Source organism: Macaca nemestrina, chromosome 1 (genome assembly GCF_043159975.1).
Source record: "Macaca nemestrina isolate mMacNem1 chromosome 1, mMacNem.hap1, whole genome shotgun sequence".
Lineage (NCBI taxonomy): Eukaryota > Metazoa > Chordata > Mammalia > Primates > Cercopithecidae > Macaca > Macaca nemestrina.
This window is the reverse complement of record NC_092125.1, coordinates 124,257,968-124,279,729: the sequence shown is the minus strand read 5'-3', so window position 1 is coordinate 124,279,729 and position 21,762 is coordinate 124,257,968. Positions and strand designations below refer to the sequence as shown.

The 21,762-nt window shown below is 39.9% G+C and overlaps 1 protein-coding gene across 2 annotated transcripts in view; it reads left to right on the top strand.

Moving 5' to 3' along the window:
• The first annotated feature begins 4,078 nt into the window (after positions 1-4,078).
• Positions 4,079-21,762, top strand: part of LOC105489227 (G protein signaling modulator 2) — a 55,880-nt gene continuing 38,196 nt past the window's right edge. Inside the window, exons 1-2 of one of the 2 annotated variants that reach the window (XM_011753932.3) lie at positions 4,231-4,362; positions 12,393-12,696. In XM_011753932.3, coding sequence (XP_011752234.2) covers positions 12,641-12,696 — 56 coding nt within the window. In that variant the 5' untranslated portion in view covers positions 4,231-4,362; positions 12,393-12,640. Of the gene's footprint in view, positions 4,363-12,392; positions 12,697-21,762 lie in introns of both variants that reach the window. The other variant, XM_011753933.3, reaches the window with a different exon arrangement.

Genomic DNA, 21,762 nt, shown 5'->3' with positions numbered 1-21,762 from the left:
CTGTAATCCCAGAACTTTGGGAGGCTGAGGCAGGTGGATCACCTGAGGTGAGGAGTTCAAGACCAGCCTGACCAACATGGTGAAACCCTGTCTACTAAAAACACAAAATTAGCCGGGTGTGGTGGCATAGGCCTGTAGTCCCAGCTAATCAGGTGGCTGAGGCAGGAGAATTGCTTGAACCTTGGAGGCAGAGGTTGCAGTGAGCTGAGAGTGTACCACTGCACTCCAGCCTGGGCAACAAGACCAAAACTCCATCTAAAAAAAAAAAAAATTCACACACACACACACATATATATACACACATATACATATATAGAAAAATAAGATGAAGTTATTCCCATGTTTAAAACCTTCCACTGACTTCCTATAATATTTAGAAAATAAAGTCCAAACTCACTACCCTGGCTTACAAAGGCCTACATTGCCTTTTTTATGTTTTCTTCTTTCTCACAGTGGCCTTCCTCCAGTTTCTCAAGTCCACGAAGCTCTCAAATCCTGCAAAATCCTCACAGGATTTTGCATTGGCTGCTGCCTTTGCCTAATGTGCTTTTCCCTGAAGTTTGCTTGAAGGCTGCCTCCTTCTCATAATTCAAATCCCAGTTTGAATGCCATTTTCTCAGAGAGGCCTTCCTTATCTTGGCCCCCAATCTGAAACAGTCACTTACTCACTCTCATATCACCCTTCTTTTAACTCTCTGCATGGTACTTATCATATTTTTTCTTTTTCTTTCTTTTTTTTTTCTTTTTCTTTTTCTTTTTTCTTTCTTTCTTTTTTTTTTGAGACAGAGTCTCGCTCTGTTACCCAGGCTGGAGTGCAGTGGCGTGATCTCGGCTCACTGCGAGTTCAGCCTCCCAGGTTCATGTCATTCTCCTGCCTCAGCCTCTACAGGCACCTGCCACCACATCCAGCTAATTTTTTTGTATTTTTTTTAGTAGAGATGGGGTTTCACTGTGTTGGCCAGGATGGTCTCGATCTCCTGACCGCGTGATCCACCCTCCTTGGCCTCCCAAAGTGCTGGGATTACAGGCGTGAATCCCGGCCTCTTTTTTCTTTTTTGAAGCAGGGTCTAGCTCTGTCACCCAGGCTAGAGTGCAGTGGCTGGATCATAGCTCCCTGGAGCCTTGAACTCTTGAGCCTCAGCCTCAGCCTCCTGAGTAGCTGAGACTACAGGTGTGTGCCACCACACCAGGCTAACAAAAAAAAAATTATTTTTGTAGAGACAGTGTCTCGCTATGTTGCCCAGGCTGGTCTCAAACTCCTGGCCTCAAGCAGTCCTCCCACCTCAGCTTTCCAAAGTGTTGGAATTACAGGTGCGAGCACACCCAGTCCTGATATTTTTCTTGTTATTTATTTTTGTTGAGCTCCAAGAGATCAGGGGCTGTGTTCTGTTGTGCTCACTACTATATTCCCTGTACCTAGAACAGTTCCTGATACACAGCAGAAACTTAATACATACTTGCTGAATACTGTAATGAATAAGCTGAGAGCTGAGGATGAAAAGAAGCCAACCATTTAAGGAGCTTGGAGGAAAATCTAGGCAGAGAGGAGGTCCTGAGAGAACCTTGAGGCTTAGTCCGTTCTACGGCATGAAGAATGCCTGGTATACTTGGAGGAAAGTGAGGCAGCAGGAGGGAAAAAATAGGAGAGAAGAGAGAAATTGGCAGGGGCTAGATGGCTTAAGGCCTTTTTCCCCAATAGGAAGTTTGGATTTTATTTTATTTTTAATTAAATGGGAAATCACTAAAGGTTTACAAGTAGGAGAGTGACATAATCTGACTTATGCCATTTAAAAGATATTTTTCAATTTGAGTGATTAGGAAGATGGAAGTAACTAATATCAGAGATAGAAATCACATACGTAAGAGAAGATTTGCAGGGGGAAATAATTTTGGACATGTTGAATGTAATGTTTTACTTCCAGCTGGGTGAGGGAGCTCACACCTGTAATCTCAGCACTTTGGGAGGCTGAGGCAGGAGGATCCTTTGAGCCCAGGAGTTCAAGACCAGGCTGGGCAATGTAGTGAGACCTTTTCTCTACTGAAAAATAAAATTAGCCAGACATGGTGTCAAGGTCCTGTGGTCCCAGCTACTGGGGTGTAGGGGTGGGGTGAGATTGGAGGATCACTTGGCCCTGGGAGATTGAGGCTGCTGAGCCATGATCTCCAGCCTGGGTGACAGAGGGAGGTCCTATCTCTCTCTCTCTATATATATAAAACTTCCTTTGTGGCTTTCACAGTATCCATACTTTAAAAGAATTTATGATTAAGAAGTAATTAATACCTACCTCTGAAACAGTACAGCCAACCAATTCCGTTGTTATTTACCAGAACCTGATATTAAAGATGGTTGTTGATAATAATAATAATAGGTATCAAGTATGGAGCAGTTTCTATGTGTCAGGCCCTATGTCAACCACTTAACAACCTTACCTCACGGAAGCATCATAGCTACCCTTATTAGAAGAGGCTTTATTCTGTTTCATAGTTGGGGAAACTAAGACTAAAGAAGATAACTCATTCAAGGTCAATCAGATAAGTAAGTAGCAGAGTTGGAACTCAAACCCAGGTTTAGTTTGATGACAAAGCTGTTCCTTTAAGCAATTTGCCACAACATGCACCTAACGGGAAATGTTGCTCGGATCGCTGGTGATGGCCATCATTCACAGAGATACTGAACCCAGAGTTTTCCTGAACATAGGCTTTACCCTGTAGAAACATTTAAACTTTGTTTCAGAAGAGAAATATCTATTTGAGAAATAATCTAAGTAAATTCATCAGATGCTTTACCCCAGAGAGACTCTGGTCTTGGTATTTCGGTTTTTGTTGTTGTTTGAGACGGAGTCTCGGTCTGTCGCCCAGGCTGAAAGTGCAGTGGCGCAATCTCAGCTCACTGCAACCTCCGCCTCCTGGGTTCAAACCACTCTCCTGCCTCAGCCTCCCGAATAACTGGGATTGCAGGCTCCCGCCACCAGGCACGGCTAATTTTTGTATTTTTAGTGGAGATGGGGTTTCACCATGTTGGCCAGGCTGGTCTCCAACTCAGGTGATCCACCCGCCTCGGCCTCTCAAAGTGCTGGTATTACAAATGTGAGCCACTGTGCCCTGCCGGTATTTTGTGAAGAACAAACTACAAGGTGACTACTATTTTGGGGCCACCTTGACATGGAGGAGAGGTGAATGGAAATAAAACTTATTCTTCCCTGTGTCTTTAGAATGTAGGTGCTGAAACTGAGTAAAACTGCCACCCAATTTTCCTGGGAACCAGCGATTCTGCAGTCAACAGAAGTTTGCTTTTCCAACAGCTGGAAACGCCAAGATTGTGGCACAGCCTCAAGAACTGAGGCTGCCTTGTTCAGACTTTCACACGGTCCCTCTGTTCCTTCCACAGAGGCCTCTTTTTCTTCTACATCCCGCATCTGCCGCTTGGGACACTCATTCTGCAGGGCAGCACCAAGTCTTCCAAAAAGGCGGCGCTGGTTTTGTGCTCCATTTTTAAAGGGATCTAGGCCAGCCCCTATCTGAACTCCGTATGATTTTTTGTTTGTTTGTTTGTTTGTTTGAGACGGAGTTTCACTCTTGTTGCCCAGGCTGGAGTGCAATGGCGCGATCTCGGCTCACCACAACCTCCGCCCCCCAGGTTCACGCGATTCCCTGCCTCAGCCTCCTGAGTAGCTGGGATTACAGGCATGCGCCACCACTCCCGGTTAATTTAGTATTTTTAGTAGAGATGGGGTTTCTCTATGTTGGTCAGGCTGGTCTCAAGCTCCCGACCTCAGGTGATCCGCCCGCCTCGGCCTCACAAAGTGCTGAGAGTACAGCCGTCAGTCACTGCGCCCGGCCAACTCTGGACAATATTTATTGCTCTACTTTTTAGTGTCTGAAGAAGAAAGAAGGGGACAGGAAAGAAACTGCAATTTGAGAGTTGAGGACACGTGCCAGAACAGAGGAGGACCAAGCTCCCAAGTCCCCTGTCACCTTGACACGCAGACGGGTCGCCAGGACTGCGAAGAGTGGGGCAACCAGCGCCCCGCCCCGCCCCGCTGCGCCGCCAGCCATTGGCCGGTCCGAAAGACGCGGGGCGTTGTCGGTTTGAATGGAGCGCCTGGAGCCGGGGCGCAGGCGCAGAGGGCGGCGTTGCGGCCGGCGAAGCGGCGGGACCCCTAGGTGGCGGAGGGACGCTCGGGGGAAGCGAGGGGCGCTAAGAGCTCTGGCCCACGTGACCTGCCGGGGGCGGGAGCAGGGGGCGCGCCGGCCTCCCGCGGTGCCCCTGCCTGGGGGAGGGGCCGTGACCACCCGCCTGTCGCCCGAGGCGGTCGCCGCTGCACCTTCACCGCGTACCAGGGACCCGCCGGCCCGCGGGAGGTGAGCGCTACCGCGACGAGGGGTCTGAGGCGTTTGAAGGGCTCTCGGAGGGAGGTGACAGGGAAGGGTGCGTGTGCGTGCGTGTGGAGCTTCTGTGTCCAGAGGTCTGGGGGCGACGTCCTTTGTTTTGGGCGGAGGGCGGGCGGGGGACTTTCGGGACCTGTGGGCGCTGCGGGGACGCGGCGTCGATGCTCAAGAAACCAGAAACTCGGCTTGAGGAGTTGCTGCTTTTTTGTTGGAAAGTCTTAAAATGAGAGTAAAGCGTAAGAATCTCACTCCCGAGTCTTTTTTTTTTTTTTTTTTTTTTTAAGGTAAAGAGTTTGCTAGAGTCCAGCGACTTCTTACTATTCTGAGTGTGAGTAACAAATTGTGAGTTAAAGCCCGAATCCCCGTGGAATGCAATCCGAGGCTGATTGCAATCACTTGGAGTCGGGCGCTTCCTACCTAAACCAGGCAGTTTGTGGCAAATACCTGCATTGACCGTGTTTAAATTAGTGAACTTTCGGGCACCCACTGGTCGATTTACGGTAGAAGTTGGTAGTTGCTGCAAAAAGTGTGAGTAAACATAAAACGTTAAGAAAACCCTTTCTTGAAATCTATAGAATGCCTTCAAATAAAAAATGAAAAAAAAATCTGAAATTTCCTTGTTTTAGTAGTAACCAATTAGAGCATTAACTCTGGTTAAAGAAAACGAGTAAGGATGGAAATTTTCTTTGCCTTGATGCATAATTTAACCGCACCGTAGAATTAAACGAAGTAGGTTCTTGGCTTTCCTTTCTGTCGGGTTTGCGTTGGAGCCTTCATGGGTTGTGTTGGAAGTTAACAGGACCAACCGAGCTGAGTTTTCAAGCTGCCACTTTAGAAGGGTGTTCCGAAGATTTCTGGCCTGATAATAGCCAGTGTGATTGCTTCTGATAAATACCACTTTTGCTTGGGTTCTCACTATTCAGGAGCAGCTTTTGTTGATTGTTTAGAAGTGAATAAACAACATTAAAAAGGGTAGATCACTGTTGGTTGACATGGTGTGTGTAAGGAGAGGGGGGCCTTAGGGATCAGGGGTGGTCTAACACTTACTCCTCTTTACAACTACCATGAGTCGTTTTCACAAGCTATCTCCCAGGCTATTATTTATAATTTAAGTATTGGAGCGGTTTCAAAGTAGAAAGTTGCCCGATGTTGTTGTAGAGGCATGTCTCCAAAATCCTCTTTGGCCAGATAAGCAGTTTAGTTGTATTTTCTTACGTTCTTAAATCAGATATTCGGTGTTACAGACATAGTTTAATATAAATCTGAGACTTGGTTACTAGACTAATTAAAACAGTGATAAGATATAGTAGTTTTTAAAATGACCTTTTCAAAAACATAAAATATTTCTAAGATCTATCTTAAAAATTTTGTAATTAGTTCTCTGGAATTTTAAAATTGAAAACGTGACATAGATTTAGGTTATTCTAAATTTGAATATATATTAAATCTGTCTATTTTATAATAACAGTTACTATTATTACTACAGCACTATGTTGAGTACTTTTGTTATGTATCAGAGCGAGGTGCTGGGTCAGGTGCTTTATAAATCATGTCTGTAATTATCACAGCACATTTTAGGTAAGTGTCATTATGCCCACACCAACTGAGAGTTTAGCATAAGATCATATAACTAATAAGTCACTGTGCTGAGATTTCAAATCATGGGCTGATCCCAAAGCACATACTGTATTTCTTCTGTGTGTCTGTTTAAATCTCTGCTGTGTCTCTGAATTCCATTTGTAGGGACAAGTTCTACTTTAAAGATGGCTTTAGGTGCTGTGTGTTGTAGCTTCGCAGAAATATTTCAGTCTTTCTGTTGGAACTATCTTGCTTCATTATCTTATAAATCATCTTATAAATCACATTATATTTTCAATATCCTCTTAATCATCTTTATACAAAACATAAGTGAAGAGTAAGACTTTTCTGAGTTTCTTACATAAATATGAATACAATCTTTCCTGTGGAAAAGAAATGTATTAAAGTCCGGTTTTCTCACTGTTACCGGATTCTTTGGCCTCATCATAATTCCTATCTTTTTCCCAGACAAGAAATGAAAGTTTGTTGGGCATCCCTTATGTGCAAAGCAATGTCTTTGGTATTGTGAGATGACAAGAGAATGCTTGCTATTCAGTAGTTGTTTCTGGTGTTTTTGTAGTATTTTTCTTTCCTCCCCATTCCTGCCTTATATGTTGCTGTTGGCTTATCTCCCTAGCAGAGATCCAACTTGGCTATTCCTTTCTGGGGAAAAAATACCAGCAAGGTTCCCCATTGTGTAAATAAAAGGCTGAGGCCGGGTGCGGTGGCTCATGCCTGTAATCCCAGCACCTTGGGAGGCTGAGGTGGGTGGATCACTAGGTCAGGAGTTCGACACCAGCCTGACCGACATGGTGGAACCCCATCTCTACTAAAAATACAATAATTAGCTCGTTGTGGTGGTGCACGCCTGTAATCCAAGCTACTCAGGAGGCTGAGGTAGGAGAATCACTTGAACTCAGGAGGGGGAGGTTGCAGTGAGCCGGGTTCGCACCACTGCACTCCAGCCTGGGTGACAGAGCCAGACTCCATCTCAAAAAAAAAAAAAAAAAAGGCTGAATATGAATATATGCTTCTGCCACATATTCAGAGTCCCTCACAATTTGTTAACTGTTCTAACTTCTCAGACTTCTCTTTCACTACTCTGAACACTATGTGCTTATCCTGGAACACATTCTGCGCATTTCTACCTCTCCCTTTTTCTTGAGCTGTTCTTTTCCCTTGACTGTAATGCCTTTCCTTCATTTGGCTAATAAGATCAAGCCATCCTTCAAGGTGCAGTACAAACTTCTTTGCTTCCAAAATTTTTCCCTGGTCCTTTTTAGTTAGAATTATTCTTCCCATATTATCTCAAAACATTATTGAATAGAAACATTTATTTTCCCACAGAATGTTGATAACTTTTGGGAAGAGAAGATAAAATCATGCTTAATATATTTTGCTATGGAGAATTCTAAACTCAAACTCTCTAGGGACCCTTTCTAAGCATTTATAATATTTCTGCATTTGGAATTTATTTCTGCTTAAAAATGTGTTTGGGTCGGGCGCGGTGGCTCACGCCTGTAATCCCAGCACTTTGAGGGGCCCAGGTGGGCGGATCACTTGAGGCCAGGAGTCGAGACCAGCCTGCCCAACATGGTGAAACCCTGTCTCTACTAAAAATACAAAAATTAGCCAGGCATGGTGCTGGACACCTGTAATCCCAGCTATTCGGGAGGCTGAGGCAGGAGAATCACTTGAACCCAGGAGGTGAAGGTTGCAGTGAACCAAGATGTCACCGCTGCACTCCAGCCTGGGCGACAGAGTGAGACTACATCTCTTAAAAAAAAAAAAAAAATGCTTAGTGGAAAGGACCATTTCCTTTCTATTTCACTGTTGAGCTTTAAAATTATCATGTATATGTATTAGTTGATTGAAGCTGATGACCATCATTGGTAGTAATAAATGGCTATGTTTACCAAAAAGATTTATATATAGTTCAGATGATCTAACCTGGAGGCAAGAAAAGTAAATTATATATTTATTGTCTGATGAATGTTACCAGTTTGTATAGATCCATGGATGGAAGAAACAGACCAAATAAACAAACAACAACAACAACAACAACAAAAAAAGCAAACAGACCAAAAGTTATTGTCAGTTAAGTGCCAATCAGGATCAGATAGGTTAGACAAATTCAAAGAAGCACAAAATGTAACCTGGTTTGCAAACTTTTTACTGCCAATGGAGTAAAGCAGGGCTAGGATCTCTGATAAAGAGCTTTTCTTGTCTGCTCTGATTGCATACCTTGGACAGTGCCTGAAAGTCCACCTAGCTGTCTAAATGAAGTCTGTCTATTTTGACTTTCTAATTAGATAATTAAATGCGAGGCAGTTAGAGTTGTGTACTAGTTGATCTTTCTGTATGTTTCTGTCAATTCCTGGGATATGGAAAAAATGATTGCCTTTTCTTTAGGGTTAGATGCTGTGATCTAGCAATTTTGTTAATTTTGCAGTTTTTGGAGCATTGCTTGGAAGATACTGTTAGGAAACAGATTTGTTCCTTGCAGATTGTTAGTTGTAAATAATAATGGAGGTTGAACTTGATGACTTCTCAGTATCCTTACAAACCTATCATTTATTTTCCAATTGTTGGTCCTGTGGTTAATTTTTCTTATCCTAATGAACAAATTTGTAATTTAATATTTGTTGCAAATTTTACTAGTCTTACACTACATACACACGCATTGTATCTAGGAAGTAGATTTGTTAACTCCATGTAATGAGGAACATGAGTGAACACATTATTGCTAAATTGGCTACAGAGCTCTTGAAACATGAATCATGAATCAAGAATTGCTTGTTTGTTCAGTGAATTTTTTTTTTGTGAAGTGCTACCTAATTGTTATGGAGATTGTAATGTAAGAGGCACTTTTAAAGATATTCTTCCCTTGAGAATAGTAAGACTATATTATAAATTGCTCTTATTGAAATAGTGAATAGCATTCTGTCTTCTTGCTTATTTTGATAGTCTTAAAAATGGTTCTACATGCAGTTTTCATCAAGTAAAGTATTTTGCAACTTTATGTTCATTTACTTATTCGTTAATTTGTTAAACATGTAAATGCTATATGTTTCTTCTTAAGGAGTACGAAATTAACATTTTATAATGATTGCAAAATTTATTTAGAATTTCATTAAGAACTCATGGATGAGAAAAATATTTTATTTTTTTAGAGACAGGATCTCACTCTGTGGCCCAGACTGGAATGCAGTGGTGCGATCATAGATTACTATAACCTCCAACTCCTGGGCTCAAACAGTCCTCCTGCCTCATCCTCCCAAGTAGCTGGGACTATAGACACAGTCCACCACACCTGGCTGATTTTTTAATTTTTTGTAGAAACAGGGTCTTATACATTGCCTGGGCTGGTCTTGAACTGCTGGTCTCAAGTGATCCTCCCACCTTGGTCTTCCAAATCACTGGGATTACAGATGTGAGCTACCGGGCCTGGCTGAGAAAAATATTTACATTTAATATCACTATCTGTGGGGAATTGGTTCCAGGACCCCCTGAGGATACCAAAATCCATGGATGCTCAAGTTGCTTATATAACATGGTATAGTATTTGCATATAACCTGTACATATCTTTCCACAAACTTTCAATCTTCTCTAGATTACTTATGATACCTAATATGATGTAAATGCTATGTAAATAGTTGTTATACGGTAGTGTTTAGGGAATAATGCCAAGGAAAAAAGTCTATACGTGTTCAGTAGAGACACAACTATTCATTTTCTTTCCTGAATATTTTTGATACGCAGTTGGTTGAATCCACTATGCAGAACCCACAGATCTGGAGGGCCTACTATAATTTAATTTAATTCTCAGGTAAATTAATTCTAATACCTCTCTTTCTGCTCCATTTTATAAATAACAGCCCAAACCTCATAGTGGATAATGGGAGACAATTTCATTGCCAGTTTAGCTATTTGTGTAATCTGGATGCACTTTGGAGCTATTGCTATGAGTGTCCACACTAATTCCCTTTATTAATTTTTTTATTAAGGAAAAAAGAGGCACAATGGAATTCTGAACAAAAGGAAAAGAGATTTGATGTGTTGATAGCTGCTACCTTTTTGTTCTTTCTTAAAATACTGCTTCCTAGCCAATGCTGTGGCATGCACCTGTAGTCCCAGCTACTTGGGAGGTTGAAGCGAGAGGATCACGTGAGGTCAAGAGTTCCAGGCTGCAGTGTGCTATGATTGTGATGTGAATAGCCACTTTACTCCAGCCTGGGCAACATAGCAAGATCCCATCTCTAAAAAACAAAACAACAAAAGATAGTGCTTCCTTTTTTGGCCAAGAGAAGGGATCAGAGGAGTTAATATTTTGTCTTTCTTGCATGCTAAACTTGTTATTAATATGAAAACCTCATTTCCTCTAGGAAACTTCATCAGTATTCCCAAGGCTGTTTCTTTCTACCTTCCCTCCTCTCACCTTACTGCTTTGTTCCCTATTAACCTCTAGCTGTACTTAACTGACAGAGCAGTGAGTACTCATTAGAGTCTGGTTTATGTTATAACTGAAATACTTAAAAGGACGTTATATAGAAGAGGAATTGGGCTTTATTGTATATGGCAGCAGAAGGAAGAAGTGGAACAAATGGGTAGAAATGGAAGGATTGCTCAAAGTATGGAAGAGTTTTCTTATAGGAATATTCAAAATTAGGATTAGCTGCTTTATGACCTATGTAGGAATGCTATAGTAAAATAGTGGACTAACTGACCTCTAGGATTGTTTATAACACTGAGATTCCAGGACTTTATGATTGTTTATCTATGAATTTATCTCATATATACATATGTATATCCTTCTTTGTCTTTCTCAACTGTTATCTCAGAGGTTATAATTTGTATCTGATGTGCTGTAGCTCTCTCTAATGTATCGGTATGGATTTGTTTTTGTTTTAAAATTCTCAGTCTTTATCACTGAAGATTTTGCCTTTATTCCTCTATTTCTTTCTCACCCTCCTATTAGATATATTATAGGGCTGCTCATTTTATTCTCCTTTTCTCTGAACTTCTCTGTGTTATTTTTCGTCTGCTTATCATTCTCTCTTTAGCTGCTTAACTAGTACATTGAGGGTTTGTTGTTGTTTTGGTGGGGGGAGACAGAGTCTCGCTGCGTCGCCTGGACTGGAGTGCAATGGCATGATCTTGGCTCACTGGAACCTCCAGCTCCCGGGTTCAAGTGATTCTCATGCCTCAGCCTCCCAAGTAGCTGGGATTACCGTCGTGCATCACCACACCTGGCTAATTTTTGTATTTTTAGTAGAGACAGGGTTTCACCATGTTGGCTAGGCTGGTCTTGAACTCCTGGCCTCAAGTGATCACCCGCCTCGGCCTCCCAAAGCACTGGGATTACAGGCATGAGCCGTTACACCTGGCCTTAACTAGTACATTGAGTTATTAATATCAGTGTTCATGGTAGTTTTTTGTTTCATTTTGTTTTGGGGCAGGGTCTTGCTCTGTCACCCAGGCTGGAGTGCAGTGGCGTGAATATCAATACTTTTAGTAATAGCAATCAAAAACCTATAATCAAAATGTCCATCAACAGCAGAATGAAAAATACATTTGGTATACAATGGAATATACATGCAAGTTGTAGCTATGCACAACAATTGAGAAAAATCTCAGAAACATAGCGTTCAGCAAAATCATACAAAACTCAATTGTATCTTATTTAGGACTATACCGACATTTGTAGTAAAGTTGTAAAGACAAGCAAAGGAATAAGGAACAAAATTCAGTTTAGAAATCACCTTAAAGGGAAAAGGAAGGAGATGGGTTAGGTTGGACTACCCAGGAGACTTTAAAGGCAGTGGTAATGTTCTTATTTTAAACTGAATGGTGTTATATAAATATTTGTTGTGTCATTCTTTTTACCATATACATATTTCCCAAATTTCTTTCGTACCTACCCAATATTAATAAAAAACATTTTAAAGACCTTAAAGAGTCTAAGTAGAATATATTTTGAAAGCAAATGAATCCAACTATAACCTAAGTATCAGTGTGATATCTTCTTTGAAGAAATAAATTTACTGAGTTTGGAGTTGACTATTTCAAATAATTATTGAATTTTCATTTGATTTGTTAGTAGTAGTTTTTAAAAGTGGCAATTTTGTTTTTAGATGTTAATATGATACCTACTGTTATTCTTTTTTGTTTATAGCAGAAAATATTACATAAAATTATTAAATTTCAAACATTTTAAAAATTAAAGTGCAGCTCTCAAATCTCATCTATTCCCACCCCTATTTAGAAGCTCCATGATGACAGTTAAGCCCTGTGCTGTCTTCTGTAGTGATTGACATGACAGCAGTCTGTGGAGTTAGCTTGTGATTATGTACAGCTCAGGGTTACTATAGGTTATTCTTTGAAAATAGGACTTCAAGCAAAGCATCTTGTATTCCTTTTGCAGAAATGTTGCTGAAGTGCTGCTGAAAGGGCCAGAGATGCAAGGATTTGGGACACATTTTGAACCTTTAAGCTGTCTGACATTGACCTCCTTTCATTATTAATAAAGAAGAAGCAAGAGCTTAGGATGTATTAACACCAACTCATTAATATACTAACCGGACAATGTTCTACAAATAATTCTACACTGTAAAGGACTGGATTGGCACAAAATAAAATAATTTCATTTTATTCAGCTTATAATATGACTTGATGGAGGAAAATTTGATAAGCATGAGGGAAGACCATTCTTTTCATGTTCGTTACAGGTAAGACTATTGCTGTCTTAATGGATGACCTTTAATCCTTATTTTAAAATGTTTTTAACTCTGATGACCATTTCAAGTTTCAGATGAAAATACTCAAATATACCAGCCATAGTATTGTCTGTAGACAATATTTTCTTTTTGTTGTAAGTTTTTATGTCCTTTCTATAGAAAAATGGAAGTAGAGACCAATTGTATACTATGGTTTGTTTAATGTTCCCTGGAAGAGTTTATGAATAATTTCTTTATAATTTGTAACTTTTTATATAATGCAAATATGTAAATGAAATATGTTTGAAAATCTTTGAGGCTAAAAGATGGATTTTTTAAAAATGTGGTCAGCTGAAGGACCTAACCTTTGCATTGTAATTTAATGGTGATCTTTTAGAAATGAACTTTTTATTTTTGATTTATTTTTATTTTTTGTAGTGTATTGTTTTGATTCCCTTCTCATTTCCTTTTTTGTATTTTTTTATTTTATTAATTTTACTTTTTAACTTCTATATTATTAGAGATGGGAGTCTCACTATATTGCCCAGGCAAGTCTCAAACTCCTGGGCTCAAGCAGTCCTCCTGCCTCAGCCTCCAGAGTAGCAGGAACTGCAGGTGTGTGCCACTGCACCTGGCTTTTTGTTTTATCTTTAAAGGAAATTTTATTTCACTACCATTATTACTATTTTAAATATTTACCTAATCCACATTAATGTAAATACATTATTATTAAAATGCAAATAAGCACTGCTCAAAAGAAATATCACTTTTAAGCTTAATGTCTAGTGACATTTTGTGTTGTTTTGCTGATTTAATACATAAGACCACAGTTTTACATGAAGTAGTGGTAATCCCTAATTTACTTCAGAAAGCAAGTCAGGCTGAGGAAAGGCACCCACATTCTCTCACAAGCTTCACGGGCCCTAGGGAAATGACCTGGCTCCTCTAGGACCTACAGTGTTCCCTTGGATGCCCAAATGGACTGTCTACATTCCAGGTAAAAGGTTGCAGATTGTAGGGACCAGTGTTCCCACCTTTGTTCTGCATCCACAAGTATCTTTCACAAATACAGCACACTCCCTTTGGCTATACCTTATATATAATATGTTATGCAAATGTATGTGTATTGGGGGGGATGCTTCCCACTGATCTAGATCAGGATCCAAATCAGACATACACATCAGGAAAGGAGTGAAGCAAGCCAGGAAGTAAGTGATAGCTGGGCAGAATGAAGGTATAGAGTGGGCAGGTCTTCCTGATTTTTCAGGAGAGCACAGGAAATCTGAAAATCTGAAGTGTTTGTTTGTTTGTTTGTTTGTTTTGAAACAGTCTCACTCTGATGCCCAGGCTGGAGTGCAGTGGCATGAGTTTGGCTCACTGTAACCTCTGCCTCCCAGGTTAAAGCGATTCTCTTGTCTCAGCTTCCCGAGCAGCTGGGATTATAGGTGTGTGTCACCATGCCCAGCTAATTTTTTGTATGTTTAGTAGATACAGCGTTTTGCCATATTGGCCAGGCTGGTCTTGAACTCCTGGCCTCAAGTGATTTGCCTGCCTCGGCCTCCCAAAATGCTGGGATTACAAGCATGAGCCACCAAGCCCGGCCGGAAATGTAAATCTTTAATATGCTGTCTCCAAATTCTGAAATGTTGGCAGCTAATGCAAATTTTTTTTTTTTTAAATGTGGGTTGAACATTTTAAGGAGGAGAAAAAGCCCTGTAACAGACGCAACTCTCTAAAAAACCACACAGACAGGTGGGGGAGGTAGAGCTCGAGGTTTTGAGAAAGCTCCTCTCTAGGACGTAACATACACTTACCCTGGGACTCCGAGGCTGTAACCCTTCTGCACCTCGAGGTCCAGAACACCAAGTGTGAAGTCTCCATCTCCTGGCCTTGCCCACCTCATTGCCCTCCATACCTCCTCATCACACCCTCCATTCCCCAAACCCCATAGGTTCCTCTGCCTCCCAGACTTTGGCCCTTATTCCTTGGATGGCCTAGAATGCCACTACCTGTCATCCTACCAGGCACTGCCTGTTGCAAGCCAGGGTGCCATTCTCATTCCTCACTCCTGGAGGGTTGCATACAGACCTTCCTATTGCATCCTTCTAGATGGGCTGCTTAGGTCAGTGTCAACCACAGACACCATGCACCCAGTGACAGTCTGTGAGAGCATGCGGCCCATCCCCATCCATGTGTGGAGCTCAGCCTTCGTAAATGAGCATTTTGAAGGAATGGGTATTAAATAAAACCGGAATAGGTGGGTACTTTGTAAACATGATAACCAATAGCCAGTTTAATATTTAGTGATAAAATATTAATGACATCTCTATTGCAATTAGGAACAAAACAAAACTATCTGCACCCTGATTATTAACATTTATTCTGGAAGTTCTGGTAATTGCACTAAATGATAAAATAAATGCAAAATGCAAACTTAAATATTATAATCATTTAGTAAGGTGATTAGGGAATATGTTCTTTTTTTTTTTTTTTTTGTTTTGAGATGGAGTATCGCTCTGTCCCACAGGCTGTAGTTCAGTGGTGTGCAATCTTGGCTCACTGCAACCTCTGCCTCTCAGGTTCAAGCAATTCTCCTGCCTCAGCCTCCTGAGTAGCTGGGACTACAGGCATGCACTGCCACGCCCGGCTAATTTTTGTATTTTTAGTAGAGATGGGGTTTGCCATGTTGGCCAGGCTGGTCTCGAACTCCTCATCTCAGGTGATCCACCTGCCTTGGCCTCCCAAAGTGCTGGGATTACAGGCATGAGTCACCGCACCTGGCTTTTTTTTTTTTTTTTTTTTTTTTTTTTTAACCCCTTGAGACAGAGTCTTGTTCTGTTTCCCAGACTGGAGTGCAGTGGCATGATCACAGCTCACTGCAGCCTCAACCTCTCAGGCTTAAGCAATCCTCACACCTCAGCTTCCTGAGTAGCTGGGACTACAGCCGTGCCTGGCTAATTTTTAAAATCTTTGTGGAGATGCGACCTCACTGTGTTGCCTAGGCTAGTCTCGAACTCCTGGGCTCAAGAAATCCACCTACCTTGGCCTCCTAAAGTGCTTGAATTACAGGAATGAGCTGCCGTGCCCAGCTGGTAATAGATTCTTTATCAAAACTGTTACAAGTTAATTATTAGATAAACATCAGAATATTGTAGCAATTAATAGAATTCAAAATCTCAGAAGGAAGGTGTATCAAATTTTATATGTCTTAACATATTTAGGAAATAGGAGATTTATTATCCTGTAGAGTAAATGGTTCATGTTCGGAAGGTTCATGCCAAGGAAGTTAACATAGGTAAGATGAGGACATTTCTATTAAAAAAGAGTTTCAAGTAAAATAAAATGGAAGACATTTAAGATATAATTAAGATGAGATTTTAATATATGAAATGCTCTCATCCTACCTGTTACATAAACTTCCAGAAACCTGGGAATTATCTACTTTTTTCCTTTCTCATTCTGTATCCAGCATGAAGTATTGCTGGTTTCATCTCCTAAATGTTTCTCAGATTCATCTACTCATGTGCGTCCTTCCAGTTGTATGAAATGCTTGTTCCCTGGTGCCGTAAAGAAATATCACTTGAACATAAATGTATTTAGTAAGACATTTAAGACTTTCTGTATTTCCTGCAGAAAGGGTACACTCGCCAGCAGTTTTGCCACGAGAGTACACTGAACAAAGGAGACAGGGTCATTTATAACCTGACGCATCCACCCTACTGCTGTGTCCGGTTTCCATTGGCTGGAACGGGACCTCACATTCTGTATTTGTCCCGAGTGGCTAGCAACTTAGAACTTTTTAAAAGAGACAAAGGTAGAGGGCAACAAAGGAAGGAGGAAGTAACTTGTGGAATGTTGAGAAAGGTAAAAACACTTTTAAAGAAGGAAGAGGAACAGGTTATGACCTAATGCTTGCTTGGACCAGTATAACCATGCTAGGGCAAATACTTAGGCTAAATTGTGGGAGCTAAGAACATAAAGTACATTGATTTCCTTATCGTGGCTAGCAGATATTTAAGAATGTTAGCACAGGTCTTTGAATAAATTTTGCTTCTAAGAGAAGTTACTATTTATTCCTAATTAGATGGGGAGGAAAGTCTTTGAAGAGGAACCTCTACTTTTTACACCACCATAGCTCAATTGAGATCCTCAGGATCTTCCTTCCAGACTCCCTCCATTCTTCACTTCTTGGAACCCATCATTTTGATTTGTCACGTAGTGGGCTCAGTCTCAAAACAGAGAGCTAACCATGCAACCTCTCTGCTCAAAACCTAGGATGGCTTCTTGTCACCGAGCCAATCTGAACATAGAACACAAGATCTTCCGTTATCTGGCTTCTGCCTATTCCTTGGACCTTACTTCCTGCCATTCTTTAACTTGCACTTTGAGCTCTGGTTTCCTACATGTCGTGCTGTTTTATTTCTCAGTGTCTTTGCTCATACTATACCCTGTGTTGAATTCCCTTCCCACTTTCTTTGTTTAGCTAATTCTACTCAATATCTAAGATACAGCTCAGAGATTATCTCCTCCTGGAAACCATTTCTAAGCTCCATAGTTAGGCTCTGTGGCCTCCATGTGATTATATTACAATCTGTGCATTTTTCTTAGCACCACCAACTATATTAAAATTAAATGAATCTGTTTTTATGGTACTGTCTTCCCCCTCACCTCTCCCTTTGAGCATTAGCTCCTCAGCTATGGTCGCTCCTCAGCAGCCATGATAATTAGCATGTTCTCTGGCACGTATTGAACTTCAGTGGAATATGAACATAATAAGATGTTTGTCTTGCTGAATGTTTTGAATAGTATTGTGCTTTCTAATATGGTAAGAGCAGTAGATAAGGAGGAATGGCTTGTACCTCTACCTGTTGGAAGATCTTAGAATTGTCTTTTTTTCCATGATACAGTTTAGATCAAACATGGTTGCACATTGCTATAGGACTTCACCAAGGGAAACTTAAAAATCAGTACTGTCTGTAATAGGTCTATACCAAACAAATCCCTGACTTTATCAGTTCTCTACAACCAGCATTCTGTATATTGATTGGATTGTCGTATAATTGGAGGTAATGATTTGAACTCTTTATGTTAGGCCATAGGCTAGTATAAGTTATTCTTCTGCTCTAGTAAATACTTATGAAATGTTTTATCCATCTGGTTCTTCCATTGTGGAAGTCCTCATCTATCCCTGGAGGAGCTTCTGTGGCACAATGAATTTGTAATTTTGAAATGGAATGTTTCTTGGGACACTAAGTCACCTCCTAAGCGGACATCAGAATGCTTTAATGAAATATTTTGCACCTATTTCAGAAGGTGGAGACTGATAGCAAAGTACAGTTTATTTCTAAGTTAAAAAAATTACATGGTTGATTTTTAGGAATTACTAAATTTTTATGTGTGATAATGGTATTGTGATTATATTTTTTGAAAAAGATTAATCTTTTAAAGATATATACTAAGGTATTTACAAATGAAATCATATGCTTTCCAGAATGTACTTCAGACTGATCTGGGGTTGGAAGAGTAACAATGGGAGTAGGAATGAATAAATAATATTTTGATTATATATGTGTAATTATTGAAGTTGAAAGATGGATACATTGGGTTCATTACACTAGTTTCTCTGGTTTTGTGTTTCTTTGGGAAATGTCATTTATGCTTCTTACTGTGAATAATAAACATTTCAATACTTTAATATTGTAAAAGTTAGATTATTGCACGTAAGTTGTGAAGGAATACAGATATGGTGTTGAATTCTTTAATTTTGTTAGCTCAATGTAGTTGTTAATAATGTGCTTTCTTGAATAGTTTAAGTTAACATGGAGTGATGCAAAGACCACTGGATTTGGAGACAAAGACAAATTTTCTTATCTCAGCTTTGCCATCCCATGACCTTAAGCAAGTCATTTAACCTGTCTCAGCATCAGTTTCTCCTTCTGTAGCAATGCCTATCTTAGAAGGTTGTTTTTATTTTATTTGAGAAGGTTATATTTATTTTATTTTATTGGAGTGCTCACTGCACCCTCTGCCTCCTAGGCTCAAGCTATCATCCCACCTCAGCCTCCCGAATAGCTGGGACTATAGGCGCATGCCACCACAGCCAGCTAATTTTTTTTTTTTTTTTTTTTTTTTTTGGTAGAGATGGGGTTTCGCCGTGTTGCCCAGGCTGGTCTTGCACTCCTGGGCTCAAGCGATCCACCCCGCTTAGCCTCCCAAAGTGCTGGGATTACAGGTATGAGCCACTGCACCCCACCTCAGAGGGTTATTTTGAGAATTAAGTTTGATAAAGGTTAAAATCACTTTTAAGACTAAATTAACTTACAAAGTTTTATTTTTAATCATTTTCTTCCTTCTTATTCTATATTATTAATCATCTAACCATACAAAATGTAAATCAATATAATTGAGCACTTTTCCTTTTACAAAATAAATGAGAACAGCTAGATATATGTGGTAAATTGAATGGGTGAAAACTGTTTATTGGGGCTAGGACTGGTGATGGAAAAGGTTCATGCCCAATTAGAATACAGAGAAGGTAGAGCTAGGGTCTATGAAAGAAGATTCCACAACCACAGAAGTGGAAAGCATAATAGAGAAAATGGAGAGTACTCTTGTTTTGGCTCTTAAGTCCTGAATCCCATCATTTATTCTTAAATAGTATGTAAGCTCCTTGAAGCAAGAGTCAAATCTGGACAAAATTGATGTTATTAAGTCTTCTAGAAACTTTATATGTGGGATATATTTTAATGGAGGGGTATTTTCTTGGTTTTTCTTCTATATCTGGGTATGCTCTTTGTTTTCAACCCAACTGGTAAACAAAGGAGGTAATTCTATTCTCTCATAGAGACAGAGAGAATATGAAATTACTTTCTCTGTTACTATTTAATGATCTTCTAAAAAATTTATAAACCAACCTGCCCTATTTTGCAGGCATAAACCTATATTTGATTCAGATGTTAGAGATTTTTGCCGGAATATTAACTTATTTTCTAATAAAATACAACAGAGCCCGAATCTATCTAAGAATTAATCATAAACTAGAGAGTTTTGGACATTATTTCAGGTATTAGTCACTGGAATAACTTTTCTAAGATAGTCTCTCCTATAGGGCATTCCTACTACATGGACTTCAAAGACAGCCATGTAGCCAGCAAGCTTCCAGTTTGCTGTCATTGTTTCTTATGGCAATTATGTAAAATGCCTTTTAAAAAATGTGTAACACTTATGATGCCATTCAACCTATAGCTAAGTTTTATTGGATGCCACATCATTTGGATCAATGGTTCCAGTAAAATGTTCTGTAAACTTAAATCCAGAAGATCAGTCATTTGTGGTGAAGTTATTTATTTGAAGAAGATAGTTCTTAGCTTTACATGAATATAAGAAAACACTTTTATACTTCTGATTTTTAAATGTTGTTCACATGAATAGCCAGTTCTGCCTTACTCCTAATTTCCTGGCCAGCAACCCAGTCATCCTGAACTGACGGTGCTGTCACATGTGACCATTTCCCCACCTCTCCCTCAGTGACATGATGTGCCATCATTAGTATTCCATTGTATAGTGGCGTGTAATTTTTTTTACCCAGTACTCTATTGGTGGACATTTAATTCATTTGTGGTTTTTTGCTGCTGTAAATATCCTTTCATATATATCTTCTTAAATTTGTATACGTATACCTTAAGATCAATTCCTAGCACTGAAAATGCTTGAGATATAAATTTTAACATAATTAGAATGCTTAAATTAAAAACTTTTTATAGGAAAAAATTTTACATATAAAATATATTTTCCATTTTTTTAAATATTTCTTAGAAGTTCATTGGTTTCAGTTTTTGACAAATAAAGACAATCAGCTCAGGTACTTCATCTAGCAAAATAATCCTTTAATAAAAATCACATTTTGACTGGGCACGGTGGCTCATGCCTATAATCCCAGCACTTTGGGAGGCCGAGGCAGGCGGCTCTCCTGAGATCAGGAGTTTGAGACCAGCCTGGCCAACATGATGAAACCCCGTCTCCACTAAAAATACAAAAATTAGCTGGGCACGGTGGCGCACGCCTATAATCCCAGCTACTCAGGCTGAGGCAGGAGAATTACTTGAACTCAGGAGGCAGAGGTTGCAGTGAGCCAACATTGCGCCATTGCACTCCAGCCTGAGTGACACAGCAAGACTCCATCTCAAGAAAAAAATCACATTTTTACATATCTATTGTTGACTTATATCTCTTTATACATAGAATATGACAATAACTTCATAAAATCTTAGATCTCAATTTTTTCTTTTATGAAATCTCTCATTTTCAGAAATGCAATTGTAAAGGGCAATTTTCATTTTTGGAAGACAAAAATAGGCTTTATTAATTGTGAAATAACATATAAAGAAACATAAATATAGCTGTTTAAGGCTTCTGATTTAACCGCTTATCTTACTATGTATTTTAGATCTTCTCTCCTGTATCTAATTGGCTTGTAGTCTAATGTTGTAGCAAAATGTTAGTTACCCGCATTATTTTGCATAGACCCATAAAGTGAAGATGGGGCCGGGAATGGTGGCTCACACCTGTAATCCCAGCACTTTGGGAGGCCACGGTGGGTGGATTGCTTGAGGTCAGGAGATTGAGATCAGCCTGAGCAACATGGCAAAACCCTGTCTCTACTAAAACTACAAAAATTAGCCAGGCATGATGGTGCGCACCTGTAATCCCAGCTGCTCAGGAGACTGAGGCACAAGAATCACTTGAACCCAGGAGGCAGAGGTTAGTAGTGAGCCGAGATTGTAGAGTGACAGTGTGAAACTGTGTCTCAAAAAAAAGTGAAGATGAGCAAGCAGTAGCCATTAACTAAGTCATTTGAATTCTTAAAAAAAAAAAAAAAAAGAAAAGAAAAAAAGAAAGAAAAAGATACCTAGATAGAAAACTTGAAAATTACCTATTGGAATTGGCTACATACATCTGCTTGCTCTGAACTAGAAGTCTGCTTTGAACCTTTACAGTTGGCTCAGTTACTTTTGTCCAGGCTTTTAGCTTCATCAGATATATTTTCCATTTTATAATCCCATTTTAATTTATGGCTGT